The 16,620-nt window shown below is 35.2% G+C and overlaps 1 protein-coding gene across 9 annotated transcripts in view; it reads left to right on the top strand.

Annotated features, from left to right (window-relative positions):
• The window catches only part of TANC2 (tetratricopeptide repeat, ankyrin repeat and coiled-coil containing 2), a 435,131-nt gene that overhangs the window by 145,558 nt on the left and 272,953 nt on the right, over positions 1 to 16,620 (top strand). For 4 of the 9 annotated variants that reach the window (XM_032266050.1, XM_032266049.1, XM_032266048.1 and 1 more), the window contains one exon: positions 624 to 806. In XM_032266050.1, the coding sequence (XP_032121941.1) occupies positions 624 to 806 (183 nt within the window). Of the gene's footprint in view, positions 1 to 623; positions 807 to 12,663; positions 16,538 to 16,620 lie in introns of those variants that run through there. The other 5 variants (XM_032266054.1, XM_032266053.1, XM_032266051.1 and 2 more) reach the window with 2 other exon arrangements.

The raw sequence follows: 16,620 nt of genomic DNA, 5'->3' as shown, positions 1-16,620 counted from the left end.
AAAAATATATATGTATATATATATATATATATACACACACACTATCTATTTATATAATTTTAAACCATATATTTATGGTTCCAGTTTTCCTTGGAAAAAGTTGATCTGAAGTACATAATTCTGCCACTACTAGAAGTAGAAGTCAGTAGCATGTAAGTAGAAGTAAAGATCATTATATAATAATGCCATTTGAATTTTTATATATTTTCTTGGAGGAAGGGAGAAAGAAATAGTTACAGTGATCCTACTAGCAATTGCACATGATGGCTTGCTAAGCAGATAAACATCTTTCATGTGTGTCTTATCAGGAAAAAAATATAAGATCATTTCTTTATACAACTTAAGTGGAAATATATATATATATTTATATTTCCTTATATGATTTTATCTCTCATGAGACATTGAGCACCTTATAAGAAGGAACCCTGTTTTTCTCATCTTCAGTTTCCTACTTCTAGACCTGGACTTGAGTACACAGTAAGTGTAGAAATTAATGCATATAGTAAAAAGACTTCACAGTGAAAAATCAGTATTTGTTGTTCTGAGTCATCCTATAAGATATATTTTAATAGGGAAGGCAGGATCTTTTCTCACCAGTTCTTTTGTTCCATCCCTTCTAACAGGTGGCATCTCCACAGAAAGCGACTGTGCTTTTGAGCCAGACTACGCCGTTCCACCACTTCCAGTGAGTGAAGGTATGCAGCACATTCGGATTATGGAGGGCATGTCTCGCTCTCTTCCATCCTCCCCCTTACTCACACATCAGTCTATCAGTGTTCGGCTCCAACCTGTGAAGAAGTTAACTGGTAAGGACTTTACCTAAATTTAGTATGTTTAACAGGAAACCTAATGATATGACACTTTCAGGTCATGTCAGATATGTATATGTGCTGCATCTTTAGGTTTTTCCTCTCTGGCCTTTCTAATGTCACAGACTCTTGGAAAGTGGAACTCTGACTGATTTTAATTTAGAGAATTAGAACAGTATTCAGTTTGACAGACTGATGTATTTATTTTCTAAATGACCCATCTGTTGTGGGCATATTTTTCTAGGTTTTCAGGAGGCTTCTGGCTTTGCCAGAATACACTGTTGTTTTGATTTCATTTATCAGCTTGTTCATATCAGATTAACAGATGGAGACATTCTGATTTTAGGATAATAAGAGCTTGATAGTTCAGCAAAGGTCTATCAGTGATACTTTATTTGAAATCGTTCTTTGTATATTTTATATCCATTTTTAAAAGATAATTTGGATATTTTCCTCTACACTGGACATTACTATAACTTCTTAGGATATTTAGTATAATTCATAAATTACAGATTATATTGACTTTAATATGATCTCACAATATGTATTGCCCATTTAGATCAGGTTGTTAGGTGTGAAACTGTGTCTTTATTAAGTGAACTTTTGTCCTTTTACGTCCTTTTAGGGAATAAATTTTAATATATAGTTAAGAATGCTTATGTGTGAAAATATGTAATCCTGGGCCACTTTGTTAGATATCGTCTAACATTATTGGTATATCCCTGATATCAGTACGTTGACTAGTGTTGATTGGTTATGAGTGCATGGAGGCATGAAATTAAGTTATTCACAAAGGGTATATTGACTGTTTCCTATTTGTCTGACATTGAGTCAGACAGTAGAGAAGTTTGATTATCATTATGATAATTCAAAAGAAAATAAAAGGAGAAATGAAAGTTTTAGATGCTTCTATGTAGAGTGAAACCTTTTCACTGTTTATGATTTTCATCAAAATAATACCATTTCTTTAATCTGTAGTTCTACAAAGCATAAACTATGCCTCTTTGTGTTGTTTGTGTTTCATTTTACCACACACAGTGGAAAAAAATAGCAAGTCCAGTTTCTATGTAGAAGTGAGCTGGATTGCCTGAAGTTTTAGAGATAGCACTTTCCTATCCTATTTGCCTATCTTAGTTTGAAGTTAATAACATACCTAATATCACAGAGGTATGGTAGTGAAGCAGTAATACAGAGTTTAGTTGATTAATGACATGTGTGAAGTATTGAGTTTTAATTTTACAGCATTTGAAATTTCTGTACTCTCTCAAATAGCTTTATTTACTGAAGACTATCAAAGGCCTAACAATTTAATGATTAAGAACGCATTTTTAAATTTTAGGATAAATCAACTGTTTACTGAAAGAATATGTCATGAAAATGTTTCTTTGGTCAGTTTTCTGCCAAGTGAAGCAGATGACAAGAATTGTCTAGTTTAACCTGGAATGAAATTCGAAATAAAAACCTTACTCAGTAGATTATTCATCAGTTATCCCTTCTTTTCTAATTATATCTTGTTATAAGAAGTAAAAGAAAAGTTGAATGGAAAAAAATTAGTTGACTATAAAGAAATTTTCTCCAAAGAATGGTTCCTCCTTGGCATTAATTATCAAAATGCATTAATTTAATCAGGCCATTAGGACTACACTTTTTGTCTAAGGCCTTTTATATGCTAGGCACTGCTCTAGATATGATAGAGTGGTGAAAAAGACCACTAAGACCCCTGCCTTCAGGGATTTTATATTTCAGTTGAGAAGGAGACACACTAAATGCATAGCCAATAAATAAAGACTTGAATTTTAAATAGTGGCAAGCACAACAAAGGTAATACAATATGAAAGGGGATAGAAACTGGGGTTGAGGTAGAGTTTCCTTCTATGGAATGATTGAGGAGAGTCCAAGAATGATTTGAGCTGAGTTTTGAATTTAAAAAGAAGCCAACCGTGGAAATGTCTGGGATCTGAGCCTTCCAGGCAGAGCTAGCAGAACAAAAGTCCTAAAGCAAAAATGAGCTTGGCATGTTGTAGGAGTGGAAAGAAGGCAAGTGTGGCCTAAGGAGAGTAAGTCTGAAGGGACAGTACCTGTGGTAGAAAATAAGTTAGAGCTGGGTACAATGGCTCATGCATGTAATCCCAGCACTTTTGGAGTCCAAGACAGAAAGATTTCATGAGGCCAGAAGTTCGAGATCATCCTGGACAACATAATGAGACTCTGTCTCTACAAAACAATATTTAAACAAAATAGCTGGGTGTCATGCCATGCCACCTATACATCGCTACCAAGGAAGCTACGGTGGGAGTATTGCTTGAGCCGAGGACGTGGAGCTACAGTGAGCTCTGATGGTACCACTGCATTCCAGCCTGGGCAACAGAGCAAGCAAGACCCTGCCACTAAATGAATGAATGAATGAATGAATGAATGAATAAATAAAAGAGTTGGAGAGGTAGGCAGAAGCCAGAGTTTTTAGGGTCACAATAGGGAGCCTACTCTGATTGTAGGATTTTAAATAGAGGAGGAACAGGTAGTAATATGATCCAGTTTACCTTGTAATCGAATCGTGTTGACAAGTGTGTAGAGAATGAAGTATGAGGGACTAGAGTATCCCATGTTCATTAACCTTGTACAGTCAGCCCTCTGCCTTCATGGATTGAACCAAACACAGATTGAAAATATTTTTCTTAAAAAAAGCATCTGCACTGAACATGTAGACTTTTTTTTATAATTTCTAAACAATACAGTCTAACAACTATTTTCATGGTATTTACATTGTGTTAGATATTACAAGTAATTTAGAAAGGATTTGAAGTATACAGAAAGATGTGCATAGGTTATATGCAAATACTATGCTATTTCTTATCAAGGATTTGCGTGTAATCCAAGGAAGGGCCTGGAGCCAGTCCCCCATGGATACTGGGGGACAGCTGTGTAGGTTTTCTTGATCTTTAAATACTCATAATTAGTCAGTGTCTCCACTTCTAATAAGGTGGGTACTTACGTTTTCATCTTATAAGATATGACGAAGGAGTAAATTTTTCCTATCATTGTTACTCTGTAACCTTTATACTCTTTTTTTTTTTTTTGAGACAGAGTTTTGCTCTTGTTACCCAGGCTGGAGTGCAATGGCACGATCTCGGCTCACCGCAACCTCCGCCTCCTGGGTTCAGGCAATTCTCCTGCCTCAGCCTCCTGAGTAGCTGGGAATACAGGCATGCGCCACCATGCCCAGCTAATGTTTTGTATTTTTAGTAGAGACGGGGTTTCACCATATTGACCAGGATGGTCTCGATCTCTTGATCTCGTGATCCACCCGCCTCGGCCTCCCAAAGTGCTGGGATTACAGGCGTGAGCCACCGCGCCCGGCCGACCTTTATACTCTTAACATATTTATCTTAGTCTTCCATGCCGGTGTATATAAAGACTCATTTGCAGAAATAGGTCTGTTTCCAAATCCTTTGACTCATTTTCAGTCTGGAGGGAGTAAGAATGGGTAAAGACCAGCTCAAGGATAGATATAATTTAGAGCTAGAAAACTAATTTTTAAATGTATACACACCTTACTCTATTCAGTACAAAAAGAAGTTAATGTAACAGATGCATGCAAGAGAGACACAGACTTTGTGGTCTTACTGCTTGAGTTTGTATCCCAGCTCAGAGTGTCACTTCACGCCTATTTGCTTCTGTTTATTCATCTGCAAAATGGAGATAACAACACATAACTCACTTCATGGGTGGTTGTATTATTATAATCACATTGTTTTATACTTGTTTAAAACTGTGTTTAAGTGCTCATAAAGTGTTAACCATTATTGTTAATAAAATTTGTTTAAATTTATTGAGAAATTTGTAAAAATTGCTTTTCACGTTAGATACCTATGGGAACTTTAAAGCTTTACATGTTTTTAAAGTCATGCTTTTTAATGAGTAATAGCAATAATAATGACAATAATTTTCATTATAATGCCTGTTGTGTGGCATACACTTATTAGCTCCTGTTTTTGTCACTTGTATCTCTACTTTACAGATGAGCAAATTAAGTTCATAGAGAGGGAAATGTCTTGCTGAAGGTAAAATGTCTTGCTGAGGATAATACAGCTAGCAGCGGTCAGAGTTAAGATTAATACCCAGTCCCTCCACATTTGTCTTATTTTACCAAGAATAAAATCAAAGTTTAAAGAAGTTAAATAGCTCACCCAAAGTATCTAGTGTATGAATTTAAGATTTTTGTTGTTCCAAGCAGTAAAAGATAGAGCCAAATGGTTTAAACAATAAAGGGAAACTAGTTGGGCAGGCTTCAAGGTTCATTTGATTTACTTAGGTATTGCTGCGCCTTGGGGGAGATGTGGAAGACAGTATGCAGAGGCTCCCTGTGGTCTCCAGATTCTTGCCCAGGGCACGCTCCAAGATGCTTTCCCATAGTATTATAAAGATCCTCAGCATAGGTAGATGATTAAAGAGTGCTAAAAATTTATTCATTCAACTCTTATGGAATTTATATTATTTATCCATTATGTACATTTGTTAATTTTAGTAAAACTTAAATTTTGCATATATACACTTTGGGTAGGGATGAAAATTTGTACAGCCATTTTTTAGGGCAATTTGACAACATGTATCAAAATTATAAGGCACATAATCCTTAATACACCAATTTTATTGCTAAGAATTTATTTTACAAGTAAGCTTGAACAGATTTGAAAATGTGTATATATGTGTGTGCATATATGTGGTATTGTTTATATAGGAAAAAATGAAAATCCAAATATTTCTCAATAATAGGAACCCATGTGTGTTTTTAAATGATACATATGCAGACATACATACACATGTGCATGCATTTATTGATAGTCTAGAGAGATAACTCTTAATCAGAAGTGGGAGAGGGATGACATAAGTTTTGTTATATACCCTTCTGTAATTTTTATCGAGGGTAGGGGGATTCTCACTAAACTGAGTTAGCAGGATTCTTGCTACAACTGGGCTAGGAGGCTTGAAGACAAGATCCACACAGGAGCGTTGTAAAGAGGGATCAGAGGAGCCTGACTAAAATTTGTTAAGGGGCGAGCCTTTGCCACTGCGTGTATGTTGAACACCTAAAAGGCAGCATAAATTATTAAATAAAGAATCCTTTTGTGATATTTACACACACTGGATTTCAACATAATTAAATCTTCTCTTTTTATATTTAACGTGTGAGGTTTTATACAAGAAAATAATTTTCTAGTTTTTTCATATTTGAATGGAAGTCACTCATATAGAGTGGAAGTATTATTTGTAGTATTGCAGTGTTAAACAGGATCATTTGTAGCAGGTATAGCGTTACTGTATGTATTGAAATATAGTAGCCCTGTCTTCCTACTCTATTCAGCCACCACTAGGGAAAGTTTCCAAAAAAGTCCAGATGACTTTTAATGAAGAAAGAGCCAAAATAACAAGTCATTTATACTTTTTAAGTGAAATGGTTTCTTTTCTGCCAGGTTAGATGATTTGCAAGGTTATGATGAAAATTAGAGTGGAAGAAAAACAATAAGAAGAAAAATATTTTTAAAAAGTCAAATAAAATGAAATAAGTTAGTTGTCACAATAAAGTGATGTCAGTTTCCCTTATAAAGAAAAAGTTATCAGAGTGTATAAAAAGCATTTCCAGTGATATATTATTTATAATAGATGCTTCTAAAACAAATTGAGAGGAAGCTTGAAAATAAAGGGATGAAAAATATATACCAAATATATGTTGAGAAGAGGATAGTATTATTTGCAATAATATTAAACACAAATAAAGAAAAAAGTTTTATTTGATACTTTATGCAGATACAATTCAGGAAGTAGATGTTAACGATTATTAATTTTTTATACATGAAACAACATGGCATCAAAATGTATAAAATTATCCAAAAGAAAAGAAAACATATGCTAACACCAAAACTTGTGCACATATGTTCATAGCAGCATTATTCATAATGGCCAAAGAGTGAAACAGTTTGATGTTCATCAGCTGATGAGTGGATAAATAAAAAGTGATATATTCTTATTATTTGGCATTAAATATAAATGCTTTCATGATCCATGGTGAACCTTGAAAACGTTATGCTAAGTGGAAGAAACCAATCACAAAAGAACATACATTATACAGTTGCAGTTATATGAAATGTTCAGAATAGGCAAATAATCTATAGAGACAGAATATTAATTGGTGGTTACCTAAGAGAAAGGGGTTACCAATAATGGTATAGGTAGTGAATACTTAAGGATATATGGGGTTTCATTTTGGGGTGGTGAAAATGTTCTAAATGTAGCTTATGGTGACAGTTATACAACTCTGTAAATATACTAAATCCATTGAATTGTATACTTTACGTGGGTGAATTTTATGATATGTGAATTATATCTCAATAAGGAAGTTTTTTAAACATAAAAACTACATATAGTAAGCATTAGCAATGAAAGGGAAAGTTGATGAATTTACATTTAACCCATTTATGCCAGAGGCTACAAACTTTTTTTTGGGGAAGAATCAGACCTTCGTGATGACCTTGAGCAGTAGAATGTAGATAACTCCCACAAGCTTAGCGTTCCAATAATGGAACATTAGCTATAAATGGGTTAAGGTACATTTCATGCCTCAGAAAATCAACAGCTCAGTGTCATTAGAGGATATGGAAAATTTGAATAATAAGTAATTAATAAACTTAACTCATATTTCAGAATTGCTAGAAGATTTGGAATGTTCTAAATGAAAAGAAATGAGTTTTTGAGATAATGGATCTCTCAGTTACCCTGATTTGATCATTACATATTGTAAGCCTGTATCCAAATATCACATGTACCCCATAAATATGTAAAGTTAATATGTATCAAGTTTTTAAAAGCTTCATTCAGCTGAGTGTAGAATCTTGTACTTAAAAAAATAAGATTTCTTTTACATATATTATTTTCCAGCACTTGTGAACTGTTTATGAAAGTTGATTATATATTTGGCCATAAAGAAATCTCTACATAATACAGATGTTTTTCACTGAAAATCAAAATAGAATCTAACAACAAAAAAGGGAGAAATTTGTTTTTTACTTCTAAAATTTTAAAGAATTTTCAAATAACTTTTGGGTTAAAATGGAAACCAAAATTGAAAAAAAAGTTGGAAATTAACATGCATTATGTATTAAAACTTATGAAATGTAGCCAGAAATGGTACTATGTGGAAAAGTCATTACCTTGAATACTTTTATTAGAAAATGAGAAGTACTGAGAATAAATGAACTAATAAGGAGATCGAGAAAGACATAGTAAAGATAAAGGAAGTAATCAGTAAAGTTAAAAGTGAAAATGAGTAAGCAAAAAACTAGAACTTGGTCAGTGAAGCCACACTTTCTTTGAAAAGACTAAGATAGAGTAGAAGAATCTTCGATAGAAATGATCAAAATGAAAAAGAGAGGAAAAGAGAAAAGATAAATAAAGAACAAGAAATTAGTCACTAATAGTAATCTTTTTATCATAATGGAATACAGCATATAGCTTTATAGCAAAACAACACACACACAGAAAACCTTGAATGAAATGGAAGAAAACATGCTGTAAATTTGACTCAAGAAAACTTAAAATTATGACTAGACTAGCTTAGTAACCATAGAAATCAAAGATTCCCAAGAGTCAGCAGACCTGGATGCTTTTACAGGCAAGTTTTGAGTAAACTTACAAGTAATAATGGTAATTATAATAATAGTAATAGTAATTAAAGGTAATATTTTTTTGAATTGTTACTGTGTTCTACACAGTATTAAATACTTTACATATTTGAGCAAATTTAATCTTCACAGCAAACTTAGTGGATAGTCAGCAGTCTCTTTGTGAACACTTTCAATGATGGTGAGCTTTCTACTTTTTAACATAGCCTGTTCCTTTGTTTGGTAGTTTTAACTGTCAGTTCTCTAATTTATGTGGTTGGAAATGCCCTCCTCCATTGCTCCTACCCATTAGTCCTAGTTCTGCCTTTTAAAACTATGAGACATAAATTAACCTCTTCTTTCATATGGCAGTCTTTTATATCCTGGAAAGCAGCCATCATGTCTTCTTCTCTCTAGCTTAACAGACTTTATTTACAGCCTGTCTAATATCAAGATGGTAGTATAACTGTGTTATCTTCATCATCATCTGCTCTAGTAAACATATCAAAATGGGCACCAGATTACTTTGAAATTGCTCTTCCTTGTGACCCCTTGTCAACTCTAGTGAGCATTTTTCTTTTGAAAAATTTAATAAGATACTCCTATATCCACATTGTGGCATCCTTTAGTCCTATAGTTCTATGAATTTCCTGCATGGTTTTGTAAAAACTATTATTGGTAGTTTGATGTTCATGTCTTCATGTCCTTTTCGAATTCTGAAAGGTAAGGTTGTATAGGCCTGGATTTTGATTATGTATATTTTTAACTCATTATGTGTATTTTTAACTCATTGTCCTCAAAACTTGGTCTTTAGTGACCTCTTAATGATGTTTATTAGTTTAAATATAATTTTCCTTAATGGGGACATTAAAGCAGAATCAGAGTTTTCTCAATTTGTTTGTGTTGCTATAAGAAAATACCTGAGACTAAGTAATTTATAAAGAACAGAAATTTATTTTCTCACAGTTCTGGTGGCTGGGAAGTCTAAGACAACTAACGCAGCAGGTTTGATTGTCTGGTGAGGGCTGCTGTCTGCTTCCAAGATAACACCTTGTTGCTTTATCCTCAAGGAGGAAGGGACATTGTGTCCAAACCTGAGGGAAGATGGAAGTGCAAGAAAACCTAATTCTGTAGCCTCTTTTATAAGGTCTTAATCCCAACCACAAAGGGAGAAGCCTTTATATGGCTTAACTACCTCTTAAAGGTCCTGCCTCTTACTGCTGTCATATTGGCTATTAAATTTCAATACCTGAATTTTGGAGCACACATTCAAACTGTAGCACCAAGGGTTGAGTAATGGATTGTTCTGTCTCTCACTTAGAGCAGGATATTGTTAAGCATGGCAAACTTTGGAGTCAGATATACTTCAAACCCTGACTCTGCTACTTATTAGCTGTATGACCTTGGCCATGTCACTTGACTACTCTGAGTATGTTTTCTTACCTGTATTATATTATTGGTATTTCTGCATCACAGAGTAACGTATGGATTAAATAAGATATTATGGCTGGGAGTGGTGGCTCACACCTGTAATCCCAGCACTTTGGGAGGCCGAGGTGGGAGGATTGCCTGAGCTCAGGAGTTTGACAATAGCCTGGGCAACATGGCAAAACTCTGTCTGTACTAAAAATACAAAAAATTAGCTGAGTGTGGTGGGACACACCTGTAATCCCAGCTACTCAGGAGGCTGAGGCAGGAGAATTGCTTGAACCCGGGAGGCAGAGGTTGCAGTGAGCTGAGATAGCACCACTGAACTACAGCCTGGGCAACAGTGAGACTCTGTCTCCTCCCCAAAATTAATTAATTAAATAAGTTGTGTGTCAAGACCTTAGTAAAGAGTTTAGCTCGTAGAAGGTGATTCATAAATGAAAGCTTGTAATAAAATCACTACATGATTATCTTTCCCATGCAGCAGATCTGTCCTTTCCTTGTCCATTTTTTAGTTCTAAAAATATCCCAGCCGGACCAGGCACAGTGACTCACACCTATAATCCCAGCACTTTGGGAAGCCGAGGTGAGCGGATCACCTGAGGTCAGGAGTTCAAGACCAACCTGGTCAACATAGTGAAACCCCATCTCTACTAAAAATACAAAAAAGTTAGCTGGGCGTGGTGGTGGGCACCTGTAATCCTAACTACTGGGGAGGCTGAGGCAGGAGAATCGCTTGAACCTGGGAGGCGGAGGTTGCAGTGAGTTGAGATCGTGCCACTGCACTCCAGCCTGGGCAACAAGAGTAAAACTCCATCTCAAAAAAAAAAAAAAAAAAAAATCCCAGCAATCATTTTTGCTGTATTAAAAACATAGCTCTTCTCAGCTGGGGCTCTATTCTTCCTGGACAATATAATTAGATGGTTTTCTACTCTTCGTCTTTGATAATTTCCTTCTCTCTTTGTATATTTCTTCTTTGAGTACAATCTGTCTTTATCAAAAAATTCCTGGCATGGCAATGTTTATTTCTTTAGATGCTTCCATACGTTTGTGATTGTGTAAATTGCTTTTTATTTTTAATCTGTACCCTCAAACCATATTCTTTTTTAAAATTACTGACCATTGGCTCATAGCTTCTTTTCTCTGTATTTTTAAAGAGATGTTTGCCTAAATCTGGAGTGTTGAATTGACTGTTCAGCATTCGTTTTAATGCTGTTGGGCAATGAAGAGTTAAACCAAGGACACCTAGGACCTGTGAAGGAGAAGGCAAGTTAGTAAGATACAATGTGGTAGCATTCATGAAGTAGATGCCTAAACAGACCCTAGACATTAGGGTGGATCAGCAGTAAGGTAATTGTTGAGTGTCACAGGAAGTAGGTAGAACCTGTTAATCCAAGGGAATCTAGGAGCTGGCAGTAGGCAAAGTTCCAGGGAGGACAAGTAGTCAGCACCAAGAAAAATGTCTAACAATAAGGACACAGTGTTAGGTAATGTTTGTTTTCAGCAGGTCTTTATGGAATGTCTATAATATGGCAGGGTTAAGGTTCAGAACTCCAGGCCCAAAAGAACTGATAGGATCACACTGGTCAAGAACCTAGTTGGACGAAGAACCCAGTTAGAATTCTACATATTCATTTGTAAACTCTGTCTGTGCGGATTAGTTCTTTTTGAGCTTTTGTTTCTTCATATGTAAAGTGAAGATAATAACACCTTAAGGCTGAGAGGAATACAGAAATGTGTGTCTAGAGTTTCTTTTTGTGCCAAGCACGTCTTGTAACAAACAAGGGGAAATAATAAAAAGAACCCTAACATGTGGAAAAGTTGTCACTTGATCAGTATCCTTTTTAGCTACTGTGTTGTGGTTCCAAGAATTGGATATCGGTTTTAAATATGGAAAATACCATGAAGCTTACAGAAAAAAAAAATCCTTCATTGTCCATCCTTCTTATGTGACCTTCCCGAGAAAACTCACCATGATTTATGCCACAGTTCCTAGGAGGTCAATTTTTTTTTACTTAATTAACCTTGTCCTTCTCTGCTTTCTTAACTTCCCACCTGCTATGGAATGTGAGCAGTTTAGGAAGTGTCAAATGTGGAATTTAAGGGCTAAACAATTTTGTCCATGAGGAATACTTTTCACTTACAAAGCATCACAAAAGTCAAATATCCATGATTCAAAAGAAATCATTAGTAACTCTCTAAACAGGAAATAAATTATAGTATGGGATAATGTAAAGCTTAGAACAGAATATATGTTCACATTATAATGTCAAAAATTTTTATAATGCTAAGCCGTATATTTATTCTAATTATAGAAAATTAGCACCTAAGTTGACATTCAGCCCATAAGAGTAGGAAACACGTGGCATGACAGAATAACTCCCTCTCAGAGGAGGATTTTAAAGACCAGAGGCAGAGTGTTCTCGGGTATTTTCGGTGCAGCTGGCCTTTCTTAATTGTAAATACATATCCTTACCTTGTCCATCAGTCATTCATGTCATTGGTAGAATTTCAAAAGTTAAGAAATACGGTGATTTCATTTTACTCATTTTTTTAAAGAGAGTCTTGCTTTGTCACCCAGGCAGGAGTGCAGTGGCATGATCGCTGCTCACTGCAGTCTCAACCTCCTGGGGTCAAGTGGTCTTCCCACCTTAGCCTTCTGAGTAGCTGGGACTACAAGCATGCACCACCATACCTGACTGATTTTTTCCATTATTTTGTAGTGATGGAGTCTTGCCATGTTGCCCAGGCTGGTCTCAAACTCCTGGGCTCAAGCAGCCCTCTCACCTCGGTTTCCCAAAGTGCTAGGATTATAGGTGTGACCCACTGTGCCCAGCCAAGAAATATGGTCATTTTAGAATTGTCTATGTGATATTAATGATCTGTTTGATGACTTTGTTTAGATAGCACAATGATCAATGTTTTGAGTTATACCAGAGTTGGTTGAACATCTCTGTTTTCCCCATTTCTGATTAATGTTTATGTTTCTGATTTCTGAAAATGATTTTTAATTGCATATACATCTATATAATTCAGTAAATTTTATAACTTCAGATTAGTTTAATGAAGTAAGTAAAATGAGAGAAAGGAGATTTGGTATGTGTATCTTATGGCTCAGTATGCCCTTTTATGCCCTGCTTATCAATAAAAACATTCTGAAAGAACCACCTGCCAGCTCATGACCTTTTTCAAATGTTACAGTTGTCATTTAGAGGTAGCATCACACATTTGGGAAAATTTTATTCAGGGTTTAGGTAGTAAAGTCAACATATAAAATAAAAACTGAGTATAAGGAAAATTATCCTCAGAAATCCATTACATATCATTTATGACCTTCATTAAACAGAAAATCTGCTTCTCGATATATCCGACCCTCCCAGTTTATCCTTTAGAGTTGTAGCTATTTTGCTCTTTACTCTTTTTTTTGTTTGTTTGACTCCTAGATGAAGTAATTGGCTAATGTGTAGAGATTACATATTTTTACGAATATATTTCTTTTTCTTCTGTCAGTCATTACCCTACTGTTGCAGCTTGAAGTCGTGATCTGGAGCAGTAGCCATTGCTAGGAAAGACACAACCCCACGTAGAGATTTGGCCAGAGCTTGAATTGCTATAAACAGTAGGATGGTTACTTTCTTACTCTTGTGAGTACAGAGATTTCATATGTACATCTCTTCGTAAATACCCTACCTTTAAGCACCATAGAGTTTAGTACTGATGATTACTCTTTAGAAAAAGCTTTTAATGTGAGAAGACTCAAAAAGGAATAAAAATTAAAAATATAAAATCGTGTAAGTTTTAGCATGATTTAACTAAATCATAAAGGAGTTAAAAAGTTAGTAACCAGGGGGAATAGCTTAACTCCTTAAATCTCTCTCCACCCTTAAGTTTAATCCGATTTTTCAAACGAAACCAAACCTGTGGTCTTTTAAAGTATTTTAAACATATCTTCATCCCAGTTAGCTCCTGTGGAGCATAGGTAACATTAACATGAAAGTCAGTGAAAAAATTATTTATTGTCCAGGTTTTCCTTTTTTTTTTTTGAAGAACTTTTCTGGTATCCCTCTAATGAAAAGATCTGCTCAACAAGACTTGATGAGTGGGGAGGTGGGAGAGAAACTTGCTCTTTTTACCTCAGATATTGAATAATCAGTATTCTAAAAAGTCACAACTAAAGAGAATTTCCCTCAAAAATAACTACTGGGGCAAGACAATATTTGATTTTTAAAACTTATTAGACAGAAGAGATTAGACTATCCAGGAAACAGAATGAGATATGCTCTCCGTGGAATTTTCAGTCAAACATAAAAGCTCATTTTTGAGTTTACCCTATAGTTTTCTAGTCGGGTAGGATAAAAAGTAATAGATTATTTTAAACAAATTTATCACTTTGCATGCTCTTTAGTATTACCATTTCATAGAAACTGCTTATACTTCTTTATTACCAAGTTACTATTTTCTAAAGACATTTATAAGTCATGTTGAGGCAGTAGAATTACTTGTACATTATTATATTAAATAATCCTTGAACACTAGTCCACAGTATCTGTGTCTACTATAATTCTAAAAAGAAATAGAACTTGTAACAAGTATGTGCAATGTGATGGGACACAATATCCAGTCAGACGTAAAACCTAGCCTGGAGAAATATTTACCCTTTTAGGAAATTTTCTGTGTCTATGGAGTTCTATTGAAATTCCATTTTTCCTTTTTATCTTTCCTGTTTCACTTAATTAGATACTATTAAATAAGATAATACAGATTTTTAGAATTTCAAGAGTTTGCATCATATTATTTTATTTTATTCTATTCCCACAGTAGCTTTAGGAAGAAGTCAGAAAATACTTTGCTGAGATGAATCAATGGGTCAGAGTGGTTGGATGACTTATTCAGGGCTATATTTAAAAGTAGTGAAGCTGTTAGTCCAACTACAGTCAGAAGAGTAGTCAAATGCATGTCCATCCCACTGCATTGCAGTTCTTTTTAGTCACATTTTACTGAGGTTCTTCATTTATAGAGTTAAACGCATCATAAATATATGACCAACAAATACATAACTGTTCCAGAATTACTGTTAATATGGCAGTGTTGCCCATATAAAAGAACAGTGTAATAAGTAAATATATCTAATATTTTGTTTTGTGTCATATCTAAACATTTCATTAAATAAGTGGTGATGGAAGAGTAACACACAGATGTGATATAGAACAATTTCATACAGAATTGCCCTATCTAATAGATGAAATATCATAACATCAGTGACCCATGCTTAATAAATCTAATGAAAGATGTTTTTTCTGCACCAGTCATCTCAGAGCCATGTCCAAAAGACTATGGAGAGAGTACCATTACAACAATCTATTCATTGGTGGTCTCCCTAGCTCCCACTTCTCCTATGATTCCTTTTGGAAGCTATCCTGCTATCCCCTGGAAAGGAAGGAACTCTTCCTGATTCCTGAGAGGTGAGGAGAAACTGACAAGAAAAAGATTGTCCAGGCCCAGTTAGGGAGATGCCGTTAGAAGCGTGGGTGGGCCAGTAACCCTGTCTTACAGGTGATTGTTGGAGAAGTTTTCTTGTTCACGAATGAAGGCTATAAGCATTTTTAGTGAAGTTAGTGTCTTTTGAAACTTTATCTAGAAGGAATACAGGTGATAGTATGCCTCGCTTTGAAGTTGGTGTCATTGCTGCTTTCTAAGTCAGTCAGTTGATAGTGCTGCAGTTTGGGTATATCTGATGCATACCATCTGAATGAAAGGCATTTAATTAGGGTTTAAATATCTCTAAGTATGTAAAAATAAATTTTCTACTGTCTCAAACTCTAGACAGTTCCTTACCTTGCAACAAAATCACTGTATAATTTTAACACTTACCAATACATTACGGAGATACTGCAGACCTGGATTAGCTTGCTAAAGTATTATTACCCTTTTAAATTACCTCAATTGCATTTTTTTGTTGTTGATGCCCACTAAGTAACTGTTTTGCAATGTACATTCAAACAGCTCTGATTCAAAAATTCAGAAGAGTAAAACATGAGAAGGAAACAGTAAGAGAGGAGTTTATAGCTTTAAGGCATGAGGAGCTTGCAGCTTTTTAATATAAATTGTTCCCAGAATCCATGTCACAGATCCTTATATGGTGCTGCTTTTTTCCTCTTGGTTGCTATGACAACAGCAGCACTGCACCATTCATCAGCTCTGGACCTGGGCTGCACTGCTAGCCTTCCTTGTTACTCCTGAATGTTAAGAAGAACATCCGTGAATCATTCACTCTGTTAACGCTGCGCCATTAGAAAACTAAGAACCAGTTCTTCCAGTAATTTGCTCTCACAGAAGGGTAAACTAAACTGCGCCACAGAGAAAAATTGTGTAAAAATATTTCTTTTTTCCTAATGGAATCATACAACCTATATTTGCTGCAGTATTCTGAAAGGATAAGCTAATGTCAAGCAATCTAATGAAAAGAACTCGTCTGTGTGATCTCCTGAAGTCATTAGTTGTTCAAAACAGAACACCACAGTGCTTCTCTGGATACAAAAAGAAGCAGGTGATGTTGTTAGGGGTTCTAAACCCCTCTGGGAGCATCTCTTGTGTTTTGGGACCATAATCAACATCTGCTATAAGAAGTATCACCTGTAATGCACCGTAAGTTCTGGGCATAGTAAAGAGCTGGCTGGAGATTAAAGTGTGGGTCATTCCTGAATGTGTCGGGTCTGATAGCAGCATGA

The sequence above is a fragment of the Sapajus apella genome, unplaced genomic scaffold (genome assembly GCF_009761245.1).
Source record: "Sapajus apella isolate SASKATOON/1434 unplaced genomic scaffold, GSC_monkey_1.0 scaffold153, whole genome shotgun sequence".
Lineage (NCBI taxonomy): Eukaryota > Metazoa > Chordata > Mammalia > Primates > Cebidae > Sapajus > Sapajus apella.
This window is presented reverse-complemented; position numbering and strand designations above follow the sequence as displayed.